The sequence below is a fragment of the Rhinatrema bivittatum genome, chromosome 5, assembly GCF_901001135.1.
Source record: "Rhinatrema bivittatum chromosome 5, aRhiBiv1.1, whole genome shotgun sequence".
Classification (NCBI taxonomy): Eukaryota; Metazoa; Chordata; class Amphibia; order Gymnophiona; family Rhinatrematidae; genus Rhinatrema; species Rhinatrema bivittatum.
This window is the reverse complement of record NC_042619.1, coordinates 601,634-624,565: the sequence shown is the minus strand read 5'-3', so window position 1 is coordinate 624,565 and position 22,932 is coordinate 601,634. Positions and strand designations below refer to the sequence as shown.

The 22,932-nt window shown below is 49.1% G+C and overlaps 1 protein-coding gene across 1 annotated transcript in view; it reads right to left on the bottom strand.

The window, feature by feature from the left end:
* Positions 1 to 22,932, bottom strand: part of DCHS1 (dachsous cadherin-related 1) — a gene marked incomplete in the record, with an annotated part of 442,608 nt that overhangs the window by 150,201 nt on the left and 269,475 nt on the right. Inside the window, 1 exon segment of the mRNA XM_029601883.1 lies at positions 12,796 to 12,892. Coding sequence (XP_029457743.1) covers positions 12,796 to 12,892 — 97 coding nt within the window.

Sequence of the window (22,932 nt, the reverse complement as noted above, 5' to 3'; positions counted from 1 at the left end):
CGCGCCTACCCTCGATTTTATAACATGCGTGTGCTTGCTCATGCATGTTATAAAATCACATGTCCACGTGTGCGCACCAGGGAACGTGCGCAGGTCTTAAAATCTACCCCGATATGCGCAGGTTATGTAATACAAGAACATATGCACGCAAACATGATCATGTATGTAAAAAGCACGCGCCTCGCAAACTCAGACTTATCTGAAAAAGTAGCACCACTTATAGGGAAAAGAACATAAGAAGATAAGAAATTGCCATGCTGGGTCAGACCAAGGGTTCATCAAGCCCAGCATCCTGTTTCCAATAGGGATGTGCGAAGCCTGATCCTATTGGGTCAGGCTTCGTTTTCGGCCCGCTGCTGGAAATTTCGTATTTCCCACGGTTTGGGCCTTTAAAATGTTTTCGTTAGTGCGTACTAATGGGACTTAGAGTGCACTAAACCACAAAATGAATTTTTCCCGAAATTTCGGGAAAAATTCCTTCGGGTTTCGGGCTTCCTGAACCAGGACGAATTAGGAAATTTCGTTGAAATTGCCTAATTTGTCCTGGAAGAATGCACATCCCTAGTTTCCAAGCCCATTCTCCCCTATCCCTGAGACCACACACAATGTCTCTGCCCCATTCTCCCCTATCCCTGAGACCACACACAATGTCTCTGCCCCATTCTCCCCATCCCTGAGACCACACACAATGACTGTGCCCCATTCTCCCATATCCCTGAGACCACACACAATGTCTCTGCCTCATTCTCCCCTATCCCTGAGACCACACACAATGACTCTGCCCCATTCTCCCCTATCCCTGAGACCACACACAATGTCTCTGCCCCATTCTCCCCGTCCCTGAGACCACACACAATGTCTCCCCTATCCCTGGATTGGTCCTAATCCCGAAGGCCAGATTGAAGATATCAAATTACTGAGAAGGACCTCAGAGAGTTTGCTGAGTGGGGTGAGGATGATCTGAAGTATTGGGGAAGGGGGAGATAAGGACTAAGGTTCCTGAGGGTGTGGCAGATAGTCACACTGTCAGTAATTTTTTCTCTAATTCTCTGCCCCCTCCCAGTCCCCAGCATGTGCTCCTGCCTCTCTTCCTTCCCCACCATGCCCTAGCTCCACTCCCCCTGTCCCATCATCTGATTGTTTGCTCCACTCTTCACCCTAGCTTGCCATCTGGCTCCTATCTCCGCTCCTCACACCTTTTCCCTACAAATAAAGTCCCTGACCAGGGACTCCTCAGAAAAATGAAAAGTCATAGGATAGGAAGCAGCTTCCTCCTGTGGACTTGTAAGTGGATAAGAGACAGGAAACAGGGGGAGGATTAAATGGTCAGAGGAGTAACCCGGGATCAGTACTGGGACCTGTTCTGTTTAACATATTCATAAATGTGATCTGATTTCAAACATCTCCGGGGTTTGCATGCACCGGAGGCTCTGGAACGAGGGGTCATGAGGTGAGGGTGAGAGGGGGAGACTCAGGAGTAATCATAGGAAACATTTATTTACAGAGAGGGTGGTGGATGTGTGGAACGGGAGTGGAGGCAAGGACAGCACAGGGTAAATATAGGGGGGATCTCTGAGGAAGTGATGGGAATTATAAAGCTAAATTAATTGGGCAGATGGGCAGAATGGAGGGGCCATGCACTCTTTTTTCTGCTGTCATGTTTCTATGTTTCTAAATTTGCAGAGGACACAGAAGTATTCAAAGTTGTTGAAACCAGATTGAATTGGAGGTGCAGAGAGTCCTTGTGAGAGTGGGGAGCTGGGCATCTGAAAAGGGATGGAGAATAAGGAAAAATAACCCCAACTACAGGTACACAATGCTGGGCTCTGACCTTGTGGACGAGACATTGAAATCCTCGCTTCAGAGCATGAGGAATGATCTGAAAAGGGATGGAGATAAGGAAAAATAACCCCAACTACAGGTACACAATGCTGGGCTCTGACCTTGTGGACGAGACATTGAAATCCTCGCTTCAGAGCATGAGGAATGATCTGAAAAGGGATGGAGATAAGGAAAAATAACCCCAACTACAGGTACACAATGCTGGGCTCTGACCTTGTGGACGAGACATTGAAATCCTCGCTTCAGAGCATGAGGAATGATCTGAAAAGGGATGGAGAATAAGGAAAAATAACCCCAACTACAGGTACACAATGCTGGGCTCTGACCTTGTGGAGAAGACATTGAAATCCTCGCTTCAGAGCATGAGGAATGATCTGAAAAGGGATGGAGATAAGGAAAAATAACCCCAACTACAGGTACACAATGCTGGGCTCTGACCTTGTGGACGAGACATTGAAATCCTCGCTTCAGAGCATGAGGAATGATCTGAAAAGGGATGGAGAATAAGGAAAAATAACCCCAACTACAGGTACACAATGCTGGGCTCTGACCTTGTGGACGAGACATTGAAATCCTCGCTTCAGAGCATGAGGAATGATCTGAAAAGGGATGGAGATAAGGAAAAATAACCCCAACTACAGGTATACAATGCTGGGCTCTGACCTTGTGGAGAAGACATTGAAATCCTCGCTTCAGAGCGTGAGGAATGATCTGAAAAGGGATGGAGAATAAGGAGAAAATGTCATGCAGCCGCACCTCGAGTATTATCTCATACAAGACTGAGCAGAGCTAGAAAAACTAAGAAGGGAAGGGATTCTCTCTCCTGTGGTGAGAGGCTGCGCAGGCAAGGTCTCGTCAGCGTGGAGGGGACAGGACAGAATAAAGTCATGAGTGGGGTGGAACAGGTAAATAAATGACAATAATGTACCCTTTCAATAAATACTACACAAGCGGACGCTGAATGAAACTAGCCAGCAGCATATTTAGTATTTTCACTCCGTGCACTAAAGGAAAATTAGTTTCTTACCTGATAATTTTCGTTCCTGTAGTACCAAGGATCAGTCCAGGACACCTGGGTTGTGACTCCGCACCAGTAGATGGAGACAGAGCAAAACTTGTGGGCGGAGCCATATATGCCCCTGTGTCAGTCACAGCCCCTCAGTCATACGTAATGTCAAAGTAGAAAATTCCATAAGGCAACCATAGCGAACCATACAAACTTGCTATTTAAACGGAAATAATTCCGACACCCCCATAGGAACCAGACTCCGCAACCGGGAGAGCGAATAACCAAGGGGTCAGCTTACTGAAAACAACGATGAGCGGACTCCCCGTTACTTTAACGTAGCACTGCGGGCGGGATCCTGGACGGATCCTTGGTACTACAGGAACAAAAATTATCAGGTAAGAAACTAATTTTCCTTTCCCTGTACGTACCAGGATCAGTCCAGGACACCTGGGATATACCAGAGCCAACTCATCGAGGGTGGGAAGCAGAGAGTCCCGCTCGGAGTACCCTCTCTTCAAACCCCCCAGAATCAGTAGCCTGCATATGCAATCGGCAGTGCCTAATGAAAGTGAGTAACGACTTCCAGGTGGCACCCCTGCAAATCTCTTGAGGTGACACCTGAGAAGAGTTCACCTAAGACGCGGCGTGGGGACACGTCGAGTGAGCCCTGAGAACCACTGGAACCGGTTTTCCCCCAAATAGATATGCTGAGCCAATGGCCTCCTGGAGTCAATGGACGAGCGACGTCCGGGAAGCCGCGGCACTTTTCGTTGAACCCGAAAACAGAACCAAAAAAAAACAGGTGATCCGTCACCCGGAAAGAATTGGGGACCTCCAGATAGCGCAGGAGAGACCGCCGTACATCCAGCTTCCGCAAACTTTCAGTTTCGGGTCTGAGGACTCCCGTACCGCAAAAGCGGGAAGCGCAATAGACTGATTCAGATGAAACACCGCCACAACTTTGGCAAGAAGGAAGGGACCCTTCGCAAGAAGACCCCAGAATCGGAAATACACAAAAACAAAACGGCTCCCGACAGGAAAATGCCTGCAACTCCGAAACTCGCCGCGCCGAGAGGATCGCGACAGTCTTCAACGTGAGATCCTTAAGAGTCGACCGCCTCAAAGGTGCGAACGGCGCCGAGCACAGAGTAGAGAGAACCCAAAGAGGTTCCAGGACGGACAAGGATGACGTAAGGGAGGACGGAGGAGCTGGGAGGTTCCGCGAACCTTTTCCCCCGCAAACAACCAAGCGCCGCCACCTGGACTCGCAGAGAACTGCACACTAAACCCTTGGCAAGGCCGGCCCAGAGAAACGCTAGGATATTGGAACGGAGGCGGAGGTAGGATCCACCCCGCACTCTACGCACCAATCCTCAAAAACACCCAGACTCGGACATACGCCAACGACGTGGAACACCTCCTGGACCTCAACAGCGTGGCTACCACCGCAGCTGAGTAACCCTTACTCTTCAACCGATTCCGCTCACAAACCATGCCGCGAGACAAAAGTGATCCGTATCCTCCCAACAGACGGGGCCCTGACGGAGGAGCCCCGCAAACCCCTGGAGACGGAGGGGGGCTTCCACCGACAACTGCATGGGGTCCGCGAACCACGGACACCGCGACCACTCCGGTGCTACCATGACCACGTTGGACGGGTGCAACTCTATGCGCCGAAGAAGTTTGCCTATCATTGGCCCCGGGGAAAACACCTACAGCAACAGAACCGTCGGCCCGGGAAGAACTAACGCATCGACACCCTCGGCTCTTCTCACTTGACGTCGGCTGTAAAATAGTGGGGCCTCCGCGTTGTGGTAAGCGGCCATCAGATTCATATGGGGCATCCCCCACTTCTCGCAGATGAGAAGAAAGGCGTCGTCTGCCAGCTCCCACTCTCCGGGAGCCAGGTGATGACGACTGAGAAAATCCGCCTGGATGCTGTCGACTCCGGCGATGTGAGACGCTGCGACGTTGCTGAAATGTTGCTCGGCCCAACTCATCAAGAACTGAGCCACCTCCGCCACCAGTGGGCTTCTTGTCCCTCCTTGGCGATTGATGTAGGCCACGGTGGTCGCATTGTCCGACAACACTCGGACCGCCTGTCCCCGAACCAACGGCAGACAGGACGGCAGCGCCAGGCGAGCCGCTCTGGTCTCTAGCCGGTTGATGGACCATTGCGCTTGCATCACTGACCACCGGCCTTGTGCGGACTTGCCTAGGCAAACCGCTCCCCAGCCGGAAAAACTGGAATCCGTGGCCACCACCGTCCAGCTGGGAACTAGCAGGGACACACCGCAGGCGAAATGATGTGAGTTCAGCCACCAGGACAGGCTGGATCTCGCGTGAGACGTGAGAAGAAGTGGCAGATGAAACTCCTCGGAAAACCGGGTTCCAGCGGGATAGCAACGAGGACTGGTAGTCGAAGAGACAATAACCGCCTCACCCGAGACTGAAGCTTGCATATCCGGTCCTGGGCCAGGAACACCTTGCCCTGTTTCGTGTCGAATAAAGCTCCAAGGTATTCCAAGAACTGGGGGGTACCAGTCGACTCTTGCTGAAGTTGACGACCCAAGCCAGCGACTGCCAGAGCTGAAAGACCCTGGTCCCTGCCAGACGGCACTGGGTGTCGGACTTGGCTCCAAACAACCAATCGTCTAAATAGGGATGAGCCAGGAACCTTCCCGGCGGAGCTGCGCTGCCACCACCACCATCACCTTTGTGACGGTCCGAGGGGCCGTAGCGAGACCAAGCGGAGGCGCCCGGAACTGGTAATGCTTTCCCATAATGCAGAACCTGAGAAAATGGTGGAACGACTGCTGGATACCGACATGGAGGCACGCTTCCGTAAGCTCCAGAGAGGCCAGGAATGCGCCTGGACGTACCGAGGCAATCAGCAATCGAATCGTCTCCATTTGAAGTGAGGAACGCGAAGACATTGGTTTACGCCCTTCAGATCCAAGATAGGACTTGACATGCCTTCTTTCTTTGGCACGATGAAATAAACGAAGTAACGGCCCTTGCCTTGCTGACCGGGAGGTACGGGGGCAATAGCCCCCAGGCTCCCCAAGCGTCGAAGGGTTCCTAGCACTGCTGCCCTCTTCTCCAGACACTTGCAGGGCGAGACCAGGAACTTGTCGGATGGAGTTCGAGCAAAATCTAACGCGGAGCCGTGTCGTATCACGTCGAGGACCCACTGATCCGTCGTTACCTTGGCCCATTCCCCGAAGAATACCGTCAACCTCGCCCCGATGTTTGGAACAACGGCTTGAGGTTGAAGCGAGGGATGGGTCGGCCGTATCTTATGGCGAAGCTTATTGCAAAGCTTTGGGCCCCGTTCCTGACGGGGTCCCTCCTTGTCTACCGAACCGATTCCCCCGAAAGGACTGCGGCCACTGAGAGGAGCGAGAGGAGACTGACCTGTAGGAAGACCCTGCAGAACTCTGAGGACGCGACCTACCGTTTCCCCGAAAACGGGACCGACCAGTGAATAAGGACCGAGCTCTGGACCTGTCCTCAGGCAACCTAAGCCCTGTGCTCCCTAAGAGACAGCATCAAATCATCCACCTCCTTGCCGAACAACAGCTTGCCCTTGAACGGCAGCGCATCCGCCGCCCAAGTGCGCGGCCACAAAAAAAACGGCACGCCGAGACGGAAGGCACCATGGCTCGCTCCGATGTGCGAAGAAGATCATGTAAAGCCTCCGCTCCGTATGCGATTGCCGCCTCCAAACGATCCGTCTGTGATGACTCCTCTGCAGACCGATCCGCGTTGGCCTGAAGAACCGGAGCCCAGCGCAGACTGGCCCGTATAACGAAGTTGGTACAGATGGCGGGCTGGACCCCCAAAGCTGAGACCTCAAATCTCTTTGAGCTGCACCTCCAGCTTCCTGTCCTGTTGCCTCGGAGAGCAGTAGCCCCCCGTGACCGGGATCGTCGACCTCTTCGTCACCGCGGGGACTGCCGCATCCACCTTCGGGAACATCTTCAGGGAGCGGATAGAGCCTATCCCTAGCCTTACTGATCTTGAGGCTGAACTCCGGTGTATCCCATTCCCGAAACAGGATATCCGTAGACGAAAATGAAAAGGAAAAGCCACTGCTGGGCCCGTGACACCCCACAGTACCGGGTCCAAGTGGGCTTCCTTCCAGCTCTTGGAGAATGGCCGGAATAAGTGGGGACAGTTTTTCCCTACGAAACGACGGACCACCTTAGGGTCGTCCCCTTCTACGGCCTGCGCCCCTTTGCCCGCGGAGGGCTGAGTGGGAACATCGCCTGTTGGCCCTTGGGACCCCGACGGAGGCTCTTCCGAGTAATCCTCATCCTCCTCTGACATGGAGTCGCTGTCAGAGTCCTGCGGGACCCCCCTGAGAGGCCGCTTCCCTTTGGGTGGAGCGTGGGGCAAATCCGTGGGGCCCTTGGACCCCTTCTGCGGAAGACCGGACCGAGACGCTCCCCTGGACGCTTCTGGACGACTGCGCTTGCGGCTTTTATAGTGGAGAAGTTTGCGCAACAGCAGCGCAAAAAACCTCAGAAAACTGCCCGGAGCCCGACGAACTCATCGCACTAGTAGCCTCAGGGGACCCGTTCCCCCCGAGACATCCCCTCCCCGCTGGCCCCCGCCGCCGGGAAAAAAACGCGGGAAGAGGGCCGACATCCCCTGCCGGCTCCCGCGCAAGTTCGCGGGCGGAGCCTAAAATGGCCGACACTCCCGCTCTGGGCGGGAAAGCTCAGGAGGCTTGACTGCTGCTGCGCTGCCGCGCGGCGGCGAACGAACGGGCCGCGAACGGTTGCTCCGCGGCGCCCCAGAGGGACCTACACCTCCCGGGACACAAGAGGAACATGGGTCCTCCCGAGAAAGGCGCGCGCGCGTCGAGCCGCAGGCCCGACAAATCGATCCCCAAGGCATTCGCGCGATTGCGGCGCGAGAAGAAATCAAAATACAATTAAAATTAAAATTTACCCCCCCCTGGCAAACGGCGACCGCACCCCGAGGTACCCCGAGACAGAGCCGAACGTAAAGGAGAGCCGGCGGGACGCAAACTGAAAAGAAAACTTTTTTTTTTTTTTCAAACCTGTCGCTGTCCTAGCGGGGTGAGTGAACCGGGCTCCCTGGTGTCACCCCCGACGCTGCCACTGGAAAAGCCGGGTCCTCAACCCTGGCAGCGGCCTCAACCGGGGGGGGGGGGGGGGGGGTAGTCCCCTCAGGACCTCTCAACCCCCCTGGGAGGCAGGGCGGACGGGACATCCTCACAGGAAATTTAAGAAAAATTAAGAAAAAATAAGAAAATACTTTTAAGAAACAAAAGACTGGAACTATAGCAACCAGCACTGACTAAAAAACACAGAAAAAAAACTCAACCCTGACTAAAAACCAGTACCAGGGCAGGCAGAGGCTGTGACTGCACCTGCACCATCTACTGGAGACAGAGTAAGACTGAGGGGCTGTGACTGACACAGGGGCATATATGGCTCCGCCCACAAGTTTTGCTCTGTCTCCATCTACTGGTGCGGAGTCACAACCCAGGTGTCCTGGACTGATCCTGGTACGTACAGGGAACGAGCTGTGGAATCTGCTGCCAGAGGATGTGATCAAGGCGATGAGCATAGCAGAAAGAGCTTTCGACAAGTTCCTGCAGGAAATGTCCATAACTCATTATTAGGCAAGTAGACTAAGGAAAGCCAGTGATATTCCTGGGAATCGCATGAATTAGATCTACTCGTCACCTGGATTGTGGGAGACAGGATGCTGGGTTTGATGGATTTCGGTCTAAGCTAGCCTGGTGTTTCTTATATTCTTATCTGGCTCCGGTTGTGGTCTCCAATGCCCCTTCCCCAGTATCCCGTCTCTACACCCCCCTGCACTCTAACCCAGGGTGGCAGGAAGAGCTCTTGGAGAACTATGTCTGATGTTGTGCATCATCGGTATGAAGAGGATGTCCCGACGCCCGTGACTTACACGGCCCCGCTGCTACCATCATCTCTCACGTCTTTCACTGGGATGCGGGTCCTGCCTCTTCTCTTTATGCCCGTGGGAATCATAATCCTGTCTTCTCTTCATGCCATGCACGGGCACAAGGTCGATGCTGCCGGGATTAGCACGGGCTTCGCATGGATCACAACTTGCACCTGAGTGCAAAGCGAGTGAGCCACGACGCATCTAGGCCGAGGCTTCTGCCTTCCTGCAGCACTCTCTCCTCTCCCTCCACTGCTCCTGCACTCATGCCATTCCTCTTGCAGGTACTGCCTCTCCCTCCTTATACAATTACTCTTTCTCCCCTTTCCACCTTTCTGCTGTGGGTGCTTTATCTGCTCCTCCTGTCTCCCCTACCGGTGTAGATCTCCAGTGCTTCCATTAGGCAAGCTTAGGTGGTTGCCAAGAGTGCAAAACTTCTAGGGGCAGCAAATTCCTGCCAGCAGAGTCAGTGCTATAGAAGGGAGTGCCATGCTGGAGCCATTGCCACTGCACTGCAGCTGCCACCCAGAGGTAAGTTGTGTGGGTGGCTGCATGACGGAAGGTTTGCCTTGCACCGGCCCTGCATTACCCACCTTCTGGCTTAATGTCCTCTCCACTTCAATCCCTGATGCTTCTGCTTGCCCCTTCCAGGTGAATTCCTGTGCCCTGTCCCTGTGTGTGGAAGGGAGCAGACTGCTCCAGCTTCCCTCTCTCCCTGTCTGCAAAGGGAACCCTATCTGCTCCTTTCCTGCCTAGCACTTGCCTACTCCTGAAGCCTTCTTACATCGCGTCTTATTCCGTCTGCTCCCATAAGAGTTTGCATTCTGTTGCGGTCTTAGAATTACATTCCCTAAACTGTGCAACTGGCAAAGCAGGCATTAATGCTAACAGTTTTCCTACCATTAATGCGGTTTTTTTCATTCAAATGTAAACGAGCTGCTTAATAAACAAATGTGCTAATCAGCTTATTTAAACTGAAGAGCACATTTGATTCTCCTCAAATACCACTGCTCAACCTAATGAACCAAAGTTCAGTTATATCTCCAATCAACCATGCCCGCAACCTCAGAGTAATCATTGACAGAGAACTTTCTTTTAAAGCCATATCACAAGAAAAATCAAAGACGGATATCATAAACTACTTACTCTCCGTCATTTAAAACCTTTTCTTTCCAATAACGACTTCAGATCAGTCCTTCAATTACTAATTTTCTCCAACATGGATTACTGTAACTCACTCCTTTTCAACTTACCTCTAAACACCATTTGTCCACTACAGATCCTGCAGAACGCAGCTGCAAGAATCCTCACTGGATCCAAAAAGCACGACCACATCATCCCAATACTTATCTCACTACACTGGCTACCAATAAGATTCAGGATTGAATACAAAGTACTTTCCATTCTCCATAAAATTATATATTATTTTTTTATATACTGACATTTGATCTCAATTGAGATATCACATTGGTTTACATTCAGGTACTGTAAGTATTTCTCTATCCCCACAGGGCTTACAATCTAAGTTTGTACCTGAGGCAATGGAGGGTAAAGTGACTTGCCCAAGGTCACAAGGAACGACAACAGGACTTGAACCCTGGTCTCCTGGTTCATAAGTCCACTGCTCTAACCCCAGGCTATTCCTCCTCCCTATATATGAAAAACAAGAAAATTGGCTTAGCTCATCTATAAAACTACATACCCCAAACAGAAACCTAAGATTCGCAAACCAGGGACTTCTAAAAACACCACCTACGCATTCCAAGCAACTCAACTCAACCCAAAAGAGAGCAATATCTCTAGGTAGCCCAAAACTCTGGAACTCCCTACCAACCAAAGTCAGAACTCAAGAAAACCTAAAAACATTCAAAAAAGAGCTAAAAACATGGATGTTCAACAAAGTATACCAACTCACCCAATGATCAACACAACAACATCACCCTCCACTCCAACCTGAAGATTAAATGAATAAATGAACTTATCTTAACTATGGACTATAACCAAGAAGTGAAACGTAAAACAGAACAGTAAATAACTAGCATTTATTTCATTTATTTATTTTATTTATTGGTTTTTATATACCGCCGCTCATCAGAGATATCACGTTTCCCTATCTTTAACAACAGTTTGAACCTTTTGAAACCCTGTTTATCCCCCTTAACCTTGTAACCTTCGTATTTTTGTAATGGCTTTATAATGACGAATCCGAATGACGGCATATAAAACCCGATAAATAAATACATAAATAGATAAATAAATAAATAACGTGGCTTGCGCTAATGCAAAAATGCATGTTAATGCAGCTGTTAAAGTAAAAAATGTAACTATAGTAGGGAAAGGGGAGCATCAGATCAGTAGGACTTCTGGGACACCTTGAAGCCAGTGGGCAGGAGCAGGTCCGCATCATTCCTGCCCCACCTGCCCGTGTTTTGCTGTCAGATGGACACTTTGGAGGTGTCTGAGGGCTTGCAAAGGGTTCAGATTCCCCCTACATGCTCTGATGAGGGGGGCAGACAAAGTGCACCGAGCGCCTCAGGGGAGGGTGGGGGAAAGGCTGTCTGCTTTGGGTGGGTGTTTTACCAGGGGGAGTGGGTCTGGGTTGCAGATAGCGTGTAACTGTGGCCAGTAATGCTTACATGTTTCTGCCCATGGTAAAACTGTTTGAATACAGTATTTACTAAAGTCTTTGTGTCCACCTCACCTATATTCTGACTGCCCTATGAATAAGCTACGCTTGCTCTCACTTTAACATCCTGTATGTGTGTGTGCATAAGGCTTTTTTTTGTAACATGGGATTGTGGGGGGATGGGTTGATTACTCTGGGAACTTGACACTGACTGTTTTCTAAGCTGTTCTGTGGTGTTTGTATTGTTGCAACAGTCAATAAAAATTTATTGCAAAAAAAAAAAGTTCTATACTAATGTGCATCAGTTACCTGTACAATGCAGAATTATTATAAAGTACTAACCATAAATTGTCAACATCATTCATTACAATAACTCCAGCTTGTTAGGAGTGACACTACAACCTTACACACCCCAGCGAACGTTAAGATCACTAAATAAAGGACTACTGACTATTCCAACCTCAAAGTGCTCACATCTGCAAATAAGCCCCAAGTGTCATCTGCAAAAAGGCAAACGTTTCCTCCTGAACGCACCATATTATCCCTCACAAACAGGCCGATACAGTACAGTGCACGCCAATGGAGCACACTCTTAACATGCCTTTGGACGCGCATTTTCGACATGCTAGCTTTAACCCTTATTCAGTAAGGGGTAATAGCACGAAGAAAATGCGTGTCCAACCCCTCTAAAACTAATAGCGCCCGCAACATGCACATGCATATTGATGGCCCTATTAGTTATTCCCGCACAATTCAGTTAAGTAAAATGTGCAGCCAAGCCACACATTTTACTTTCAGAAATAAACGTCTTCCCAAAGCCTGGCGCTAATTTATCTCAGCACCGGGAAAGTGCACAGTAAAGCAGTAAAAACTGCTTTTCTGTACACCCTCCGATATTAAGTCGGAGGTCCCAAAAGTTAAAAATAATCAAAAATAAAAAAAAATAAAAATTTTAAATTTGCCCACGGCCCGCGGGTTGAAAACCGGACGCTCAATTTTGCCGGCGTCCAGTTTCCGAACCCATGGCTGTCAGCGGGTTTGAGAACCGATGCCAGCAAAATTGAGCGTTGGCTGTCAAACCCACTGACAGCCGCCGCTCCTGTTAAAAAAGAGGCGCTAGTGACGCGCTAGTGTCCTTAACACCTCTTTTTACCGCGGACTCTAATTTGAATAATTTTTTTTTCTGAATCGCGCGCACAGGAGAGTGGCCTGGGCGCTCGCCCGCTCTCCCGTGATTTTCACTGTATCGGCCTGAAAGACCCGGTCATTCCCGGACCCGTCTCAGTGAGCTGCAGTCACCACTCTCCTCAGATTGTCTCTGCCCAGTTATTAAGCATCACAGCTCAGAGCAGGAAGTTTTCTCCACCTGTTAGGGAGTAGAAGACGGTCCCGTTCTCGCCCTCGTCCGGGTCCTTGGCTTGCAGGGTGCTTACATACGTGCCAGAAGATCTGCCCTCCTGTACCTGCAAGAGAAGAGAAGGCAGAGCTCTGAGCAAAGGATTCTGGAACACTCCGGGAAAGGTTCCATCCGGTGCCACTCCCACTTCCTCACCTGCAGGATCACAATCCCATTTCTAATCAATACTCATTTGTTTAAAGAATAATTTTCATAAGAGGGTGACAGGCTGAGCCAGTGGCAGCTAATTTTACTCTGGTTGTTCGTTTAAAAAAATGTGATTTGCTACCAAGGTCATCTTAAAAATAAATCTTCCTTTTCTACCTCTACTTCATATATCTATCTGCGCCTGAGTTGCAACTTTTCAAGATAATCATTTGGGGTCAATATTCAAAAGATTTTCCCTCCAAGTAAGGTGCAAGAAAATATAAAATAATTTACAGATATTAGCAAATAGTACTAAAAATTACTATTCTATGCTAAAGCAACTAAATCATATCTAAACGTTTCTCCTGAAATTTAAAGTACTGGTAAACCCATATATTGTTGGTAGGACAATAGGATCAATCAAAAGTCTTTAAAGGTTTTACTAAATAAACAGGTCTTTACTAATTAATGGAAATTATTTCACGCTCCTCTCACATAAGTATTCTTGGAGTGCATTGCTGCATATAAAATACCAACAGTACATTAATACAAATGAAAATAACATGAAAAAGAAACACATATCAACATTCATCATAGCATGAAATATGTAGAAAATCCACAATTACCACCTGCCACTCGCAAACCAGAATCTATGAGCCCATCTAATCTAGAATACTATATTACCTTTAACAGCAGAAATGGGGTAACCTGCAGGGAGCGGCAGTTACTACCCTTAACCGAAGGCATGGGGGTAACCTGCAGGGAGTGGCAGTTATTACCCTTAACAGAAGGCACGGGGTAACCTGCACGGAGCGGCAGTTACTACCCTTAAAAAAAGGCACGGGGGTAACCTGCACGGAGCGGCAGTTACTACCCTTAAAAAAAGGCACGGAGATAACCTGCACGGAGCGGCAGTTACTACCCTTAACAGAATGCATGGGGGTAACCTTCACGGAGCGGCAGTTACTACCCTTAACAGAATGCATGGGGGTAACCTGCACGGAGCGGCAGTTACTACGTTTAACAGAAACATGGGGGTATCCTGCACAGAGCAGCAGTTACTGCCCTTAACAGAAACATGGGGGTAACCTACACAGAGCAGCAGTTTCTACCCTTAACAGAAACATGGGGGTATCCTGCACAGAGCAGCAGTTACTGCCCTTAACAGAAACATGGGGGTATCCTGCACAGAGCAGCAGTTTCTACCCTTAACAGGAACATGAAGGTAACTTGCATGGAGCAGCAGTTATTACCCTGTGGATCCATAAAGTCTAGAGGACGTGAATGAAGAGTGGGTGGCTCACGGGAATGATGGCTACTACCTGGAGATAATATCCTTATTCAATAAACATACACACGGTTAATGCGACTCCAACATTGCTCTAAGCTTCAACGGCAAGAGGAAATGTGGAAAAAAGGATTTGCATTCACAAAAAAGCGGGGAGTAGCTTGCTTGTTATGGCGGTTACTAACCCAAATCAAATAAGCCTGATACTTCACTTTCAATGCATATCCAGCCCAGCTCTCTGCTTCAACGGCAGGGGAGAAAGGCCGATACTTCACGCATATCCAGCATAGCTCTCTGCTTCAACGGCAGGGGAGAAAGACCGATACTTCACGCATATCCAGCAGAACTCTCTGCTTCACTGGCAGGGTAGAAAGACCGATACTTCACGCATATCCAGCATAGCTCTCTGCTTCAATGGCAGGGGAGAAAGACCGATACTTCACGCATATCCAGCATACGTCTCTGCTTCAACGGCAGGGGAGAAAGACCGATACTTCACGCATATCCAGCAGAACTCTCTGCTTCACTGGCAGGGTAGAAAGACCGATACTTCACGCATATCCAGCATAGCTCTCTGCTTCAATGGCAGGGGGGATGAAGAAAAGTGGATCTATATACAGACAACAACCAACAAGGACTGAATTATATAGTCTGGGTAAACAAATAAGCATGGGTGTAGCTTGCTTATTGCGGCGGTTACTACCCGTAACTAATTAAGCTAGATATTTCACTTAGATGCAGTTCCAACACTGCTCTCTACATTAATGGTGGGGTGGAAGGGAAATAGAACCAAAAGGTTACTAAGAGCCAAGAGTAACAGATAAGTATGAGAAGAAAAAAAAATGCGAAACTTGCTGGGCAGACTGGATGGGCCGTTTGGTCTTCTTCTGCCGTCATTTCTATGTTTCTATGTTTAACAGAAACATTCGGGTAACCTGTGTGGAGCAGCAATTTCTACCCTTAACAGAAACATGGGGATAACCTGCACGGAGAGGTAGTTACTACCCTTAACAGAAACATGGAGGTATCCTGCACGGAGTGGCAGTTACTACCCTTAACAGAAACATGGAGGTATCCTGCACGGAGTGGCAGTTACTACCCTTAACAGAAACATGGGCATAACCTACACGGAGAGGCATTTACTACCATTAACAGGAACATGGGGGAACCTGCATGGAGCAGCAGTTACTAACTTTTACTACCCTTAGCAGAAACATGGGGGTAACCTGCATGGAGTGGCAGTTACTACCCTTAAGACATGGGGATAACCTGCACAGAGCAGTAGTTACTACCCTTAAGACATGGGGATAACCTGCACAGAGCAGTAGTTACTACCCTTAATAGAAACATGGGGCAACCTGCATGGAGCAGCAGTTACTACCCTTAACAAAATGCATGGGGTGACCTGCACAGAGCAGCAATTACTATCCTTAACAGAAAATATGGGGTAATCTGCATGGAGCGGCAGTTACTATCCTTAACAGAAAGAATGGGGGTATCCTGCACAGAGCAGCAGTTTCTACCCTTAACAGGAACATGAAGGTAACTTGCATGGAGCAGCAGTTACTACCCTGTGGATCCATAAAGTCTAGAGGATGTGAATGAAGAGTGGGTGGCTCGCGGGAATGACGGCTACTACCTGGAGAAAATACCCTTATTCAATAAACATACACACGGTTAATGCGACTCCAACATTGCTCTAAGCTTCAACGGCAAGAGGAAATGTGGAAAAAAGGATTTGCATTCACAAAAAAGCTTGCTTGTTACAGTGGTTACTACCCCAAATCAAATAAGCCTGATACTTCACTTTCAATGCAAATCCAGCATAGCTCTCTGCTTCAACGGCAGGGGAGAAAGAAGCTCTCTGCTTCAATGGTAGGGGAGAAAGACCGATACTTCACGCATATCCAGCAGAACTCTCTGCTTCACTGGCAGGGTAGAAAGACCGATACTTCACGCATATCCAACATAGCCCTCTGCTTTAACGGCAGGGGAGAAAGACCGATACTTCATGCATATCCAGCATAGCTCTCTGCTTCAATTGCAGGGGGGATGAAGAAAAGTGGCTCTATATACAGACAACAACCAACAAGGACTGAATTACATAGTCTGGGTAAACAAATAAGCATGGGTGTAGCTTGCTTATTGCGGCGGTTACTACCCCTAACTAATTAAGCTAGATATTTCACTTAGATGCAGTTCCAACACTGCTCTCTACATTAATGGTGGGGGTGGAAGGGAAATAGAAACAAAAGGTTACTAAGAGCCAAGAGTAACAGATAAGTATGAGAAGAAAAAAAAATGCGAAACTTGCTGGGCAGACTGGATGGGCCGTTTGGTCTTCTTCTGCCGTCATTTCTATGTTTAGCAGAAACATTCGGGTAACCTGTGTGGAGCGGCAGTTTCTCCCCTTAACAGAAACATGGGGGTATCCTGCACAGAGCGGCAGTTTCTACCCTTAACAGAAACATTCGGGTAACCTGCACAGAGCAGCAGACCCTTAACATAAACATGGGGGTAACCTGCACGGAGCGGCAGTTACTATCCTTAACAGAAACATGGGGTAACCTGCAAGGAGAGGTAGTTACTACCCTTAACAGAAACATAGAGGTATCCTGCACAGAGTGGCAGTTACTACCCTTAACAGAAACATGGGGTAACCTACACGGAGCGGCAGTTACTACCCTTAACATAAACATGGGGGTATCCTGCACAGAGCAGCAGTTTCTACCCTTAACAGGAACATGAAGGTAACTTGCATGGAGCAGCAGTTACTACCCTGTGGATCCATAAAGTCTAGAGGACGTGAATGAAGAGTGGGTGGCTCGCGGGAATGACGGCTACTACCTGGAGATAATACCCTTATTCAATAAACATACACACGGTTAATGCGACTCCAACATTGCTCTAAGCTTCAACGGCAAGAGGAAATGTGCATTCCCCCGATTTATCGTGAAAAATCGTAAATCGGGGGAGGGTGGGAAAACCGGCACACCAAAACAACACCTAAACCCACCCTGACCCTTTAAAACATATCCCCCACCCTCCCGAACCCCCCCAAAATGTTTTAAATTACCTGGTGGTCCAGTGGGGGGGGTCCGGGCAAGATCTCCCGCTCTCGGGCCATCGGTGCCATTTTGGCTGCCACTAATATAAATGGCGCCGATGGCCCGATAAAAAAACCCCCCACCCAACCCTTTAAAATGCCCCCCTTAGCCTCCCCCACCCTCCCGACCCCCCCCCCCAAAACCTTTTAAAATTACCTGGTGGTCCAACGGGGGCGCGGGGAGTGCTCTCCCGCTCTCGGGCCATCGGCTGCCACTAATAACAATGGCGCCGATGGCCCTTTGCCCTTACCATGTGACAGGGTATCCGTGCCATTGGCCGGCCCCTGTCACATGGTAGGAGCACTGGATGGCCGGCGCTGGACCCCCCAGGGACTTTTGGCCAGCTTAGGGGGGCCTCCTGACCCCCACAAGACTTGCCAAAAGTCCAACGGGGGTCCGGGAGCAACCTCCTGCACTCGGGCCATATCGCTAGTATTCAAAATGGCGCCCACGCTACTTTTGCCCTCACTATGTCACAGGGGCCGACGGTTGGCCTCTGTGACATAGTGAGGGCAAAGGCTAGCGCCGGCGCCATTTTCAGTACTGGCAGCCGCTAGCCATTTTGAATACTGGCAATACGGCCCGAGTGCAGGAGGTCGCTACCGGACCCCTGTTGGACTTTTGGCAAGTCTTGTGGGGGTCAGGAGGCCCCCCTAAGATGGCCAAAAGTCCCTGGGGGTCCAGTGGGGGCCCGGGAGCGATCTCCTGCACTCAGGCCGTATAGCCAGTATTCAAAATAGCGCCGGTGCTACCTTTGCCCTGTCACATGGTAAGGGCAAAGGGCCATCAGCGCCATTTTTATTAACGCAGCCGATGGCCTGAGAGCGGAAGATCTCTCCCCGCGCTCCCGCTGGACCACCAGGTAATTTTAAAACCTTTTTTGGGGGTTTGGGAGGGTGGGGGAGGGTTTTTTGATTATCGGATTGGGCACAGCCGATAATCAAAACTCAAATCGGGCTGGGCGATAAAAATTTTAAGATTTGGATCGGAACCGGAACCGATCAGATTCCGTTTCCGATTCACATCTCTAGTGGATATATGTGTGACTAAACAACTTGATTAACTTGGTTAATTTTGATTAACTTGGATAACTTGGTTAACTTGATTAACTTGAACTGTTTGATGTGAATATAGCTGGAGACTGCCAGTGCACTCAACCGAGAAACGCCGACACCCAGTAGGTATGGATGTCCTAATTAGAGGGAAGCTTGGCTTACCCGTGTTTGTCTTGTTCTCGGGGAATTGTCACCCGAGGTTTCTGTGATTTTCGGCAGCCATGGGCGGGATGCTGAGTCCATCTGTCTACACTAAGGAAAACGAAATTATCAGGTAAGTAATTTCTCCATTTCCAAGCATGATGGACTAAGGACCAATGGGATGTACAAAAGCTACTCCTGAACTGGGTGGGAGGCTGCCCTTGGCTCACTTAGTACTGCCCTTGCGAATGCTGTGTCCTCCTGAGCCTGAACATCCAGGCGGTAGAACCGAGAGAAGGTATGAATGGAGGACCATGTCGCCACCCGACAGATCTCGGCGGGTGACAGCATCTTGGATTCCGCCCAGGACACTGCCTGGGCTCTAGTGGAATGGGCCTTGACTTGTAGAGGTGGAGGCTTGCCTGCCTCTACGTAGGCCGCCTTGATAACTTCTTTGATCTAGTGGGCTATGGTTGCCCTTGAGGCTGCTTCCCCTTGTTTCTTCCCGCTGTGAAGGACGAAGAGGTGGTCTGTCTTTCGTACGGATTCCGTCCTTTCCAGATATCGGACTAGGAGTCTGCCGACATTAAGATGGCGAAGGCAGTGAGATTCTTCCGAGTCCTTATGCTCGTCTGGCGATGGCAGCAAGATGGTTTGGTTTAGATGGAAGTGAGAAACCACTTTTGGGAGGAAGAAAGGGACCGTGCGTAGCTGAATGGATCCCGGTGTGAACCTGAGGAAGGGTTCTCGACAAGACAGTGCTTGAAGCTCGGAGATATGACGGGCCGAACAGACTGCCACCAGTCTTCAATGTTAGTAGTCGGAGGGGCAGACTGCGGGTGGGTCTGAAGGAGGCTCCTGCTAGGAAGTCTAGGACTAGGTTGAGATTCCATAAAGGTACTGGCCACTTTAGGGGGTGGTCAGATCTGTTTGACCCCTTTCAGGAAGCAGGAGATGTCCGGGTGAGAGGCTAGGCTGCCGCCCCCCACCTTGGCTCTGTAGCAGGTCAACACGGCCACCTGCACCTTAATGGAGTTGAGAAACAACTTACTCCTTTGCTCAGATGGTCTTCTTGTAGCCACCATTGTAGCTGGGTTTGAATTTCCTCCGGGAGCTGGAGGCAAACGGAGTAATTCTGGGACATCGGATTCCATCATGACACTAGGGAACGCTGTAGGGGTCGCATGTTACCAACTAGGGAACGCTGTAGGGGTCAACTATTACCAACGCATGCACGAATATAGAAATGCCATCCTCCATACTAAGCGTGAATACTATGCCAAAAAAATACACGGTCTTCAACACAACCCCAAGGCCCTTTTCACTATGGTTGCCAACCTTACCACGCCCTCTCACTCCCATCAACTAGCAACCCCCTCCAAGAACCGATGCAATGATTTAGCACATTTCTTCAGAGATAAAGTTGCATCCATCACGGCACACTTTTCACACAATAACAACAATGTGCCTCTCCCTAGTATCAGCTCTGCAGCAACTCTTTCCACTTTCGACTCAACTTCTTCCTTAGAAATTGAGAACATCCTAAAAAAGATGAAACCCTCCTCTCATCCCTCTGAAACCATCCCCTCTAAGCTTCTCCTATCTATACCCAAAGTTATCGCCAAACCTCTATCCAACATTCTCAACTGCTCCCTAGAGCAAGGCACAGTCCCTAACTTTCTCAAACAAGCAGTAGTGAAACCGCTACTCAAAAAACCCAATCTCGATCCTGCCACATTGTCCAACTACAGACCAGTTTCCAACCTACCACTACTTGCCAAAATTCTTGAAAAACTAGTTAACTCTCGCCTTTCTCTCCACCTTAAACACCACAACATTCTCCCATCAACCCAACATGGTTTCAGGAAGCATTTAAGTACTGAAACCCTGCTACTCTCTCTTTCTGACACTCTTATCAGAGGAACTGACTCAGGATCCTCCTATCTGATTGCCATGCTAGACATTTCTGCTGCGTTTGACACGGTAAATCACTCTATCCTCCTCAACATCCTCAGTAGTATTGGGATCTCTGGAATCGCACTATCCTGGATACAATCCTATCTCCAAAATCGCTTTTTCACTGTCCTAGTTGATAACAATGAATCTGAACCCATCAGTCTCCCCAAGGTGTTCCCCAGGGCTCTTCCCTCTCCTCTACCCTCTTTAATATCTACATGCTTCCCCTTACCATTCTCCTCTCAAACCTTCAAATCAAGCATTTCATCTATGCAGACGATGTGCAAATTCTCTTCCCCTTTTCTGACTCCCTCCAAACTGCCCTACAAAACTGGGAATCCTGCCTCGCAGCCATTAACCAACTCTTCATGGACATGCACTTGGCTCTAAATTCCAACAAAACTGAACTTATAATCATCTCTAACAAGCATCCGCTCCCAAATATTCCACCCTCGCACGCATCTACATCCTTCTCGGCACACACTCGCAACCTAGGTGTCCTCATTGATAACCATCTCACATTCAAACCATTTATTAATTCCATCATAAAGGGCTGCTACTTTAAGCTACAAACGATAAAAAAAACTCAGACCATTACTTCACTTTTCTGACTTTTGCACAGTTCTTCAGTCTATTATCCTGTCTAAAATAGACTACTGTAACGCACTCCTCCTTGGCATCCCCTCAACGCATACCAGACCATTGCAACTTTTACAAAACGCCGCAGCTCGTATACTGACAAACTCTAGAAGAAGGGACCACATTACTCCCACACTTATCGAGCTCCACTGGCTCCCAATTCCCTCACGAATACTTTACAAAGCGCTCTCCCTCATCCACAAAAGTCTGTTAAATGATAACCTCAACTGGATCAACCCCCCCCCCCCTCCTCCCCCGTACATCTAAGAGACCCACGCGCCCAGCCCTACAAGGAACCCTCTGTAATCAATCAATCAAATCTATCAAACTCTCATCTACCATGAGCAGAGCATTTTCCCTAGCTGGCCCCACAATATGGAACTCCCTACCGCCTGAATTACGCATTGAGACCTGGCTGTTCCTACAAGCGTACCCCCTTTCTCCCCCTCCCACGCAGAACAATCGCCAACAACAAGCGTTTAACAAGTCGAGTTGCTGACCTTGTACCCCACTTTTGAATAGGATTAAGAATGCTATAAATTTTCGGTACTTTGTAGTTATTTTATAAAATATTCTGTAAACTGCAGTTTTTATGATAGCTCTACATATTTATGTTTTCTCATTTGTTACTGCTTTCCAATCTTAACAATAGTTACTGCTAATGTAAATGCATATAATACGCCTATTTTAGTTAATTTGTCTTTAACTGTTTATTTTCAACTGTTACTTGTAAGGGCCCTGCCCAAAGTTTTATGTTTGATGTAAACCGATACGATGTGTGAACGGTTATCGGTATAGAAGAGACGTTAAATAAAATAAATAAATAATAAATAAATGTGAGCTCTTGCCCATGGGACCACTTCAGTGTGGATGTCATGAGACTGAGGATTTGGAGGTAATCCCACACCTTGGGGCGAAGACTGCTTAACAGGTTTCGCAAGTTGTTCCTCAGTTTTGTTCTCCTTGTAGGAGTCAGAATGACCTTGTCTTATCTGGTGTTGAACCAGACTCCCAGGTATTACAGAGATTGGGAGGGCTGCAGACATCTCTTGTTTGTATTGACTACCCACCCGAGTTTCTCCAGTAGAGTTTTGACTCTGGTGGTCGCCGTTCTGCAGGAATTCCAGAATCGTGGGAATTTTGACTGTCCGCGGGAGGATGTCGTGGTCTTCACACCAGGCTTCAAATATTCTCTATATTCGTATGTAGGTTAGAGATGTGGAAAACATGCATGCTCAGAGCAGAGTTTCAATCACTGCCCCCAAGTATCCGCTCTTCTTCAGGCGTGTCCTCTCAATGGCCAGACCATAAGAGAGAATCGAGTTGGGTCTTTGTGGAGGATCGGGCCTTGTTGGAGCAGATCCCTGTGAGGAGGTAGAAGGAGAGGGCTCTCTGTCAGTAGTCTTTGCATGTCTGCGTACCACGGTCTTCTTGGCCAGTCCGGGGCCACTAGAAGTATTGGTCCCCTGTGGTGTTCTATCTTGCGGATGATTCTGTCCAGTAGTGGCCACGGTGGGAAGGCGTATAGCAGGATTTCCTGTGGCCAGGTCTGGATGAGAGCATTGATCCCTTGGGATTGTGGTTCCCGTCTGTGACTGAAGAAGTTGGGAACTTGGGTGTTTGACTGGCTTGCCAGGGGGTCCATGGCTGGTGTTCCCCAGCGGTTTACTATCAACTGGAAGGCTGTGTTCGACAGCCTCCATTCCCCTGGGTCTAGATTTTCTCTGCTGAGGTAATCCGCAGTGACGTTGTCTTTTCCTGCAATGTGGGTGGC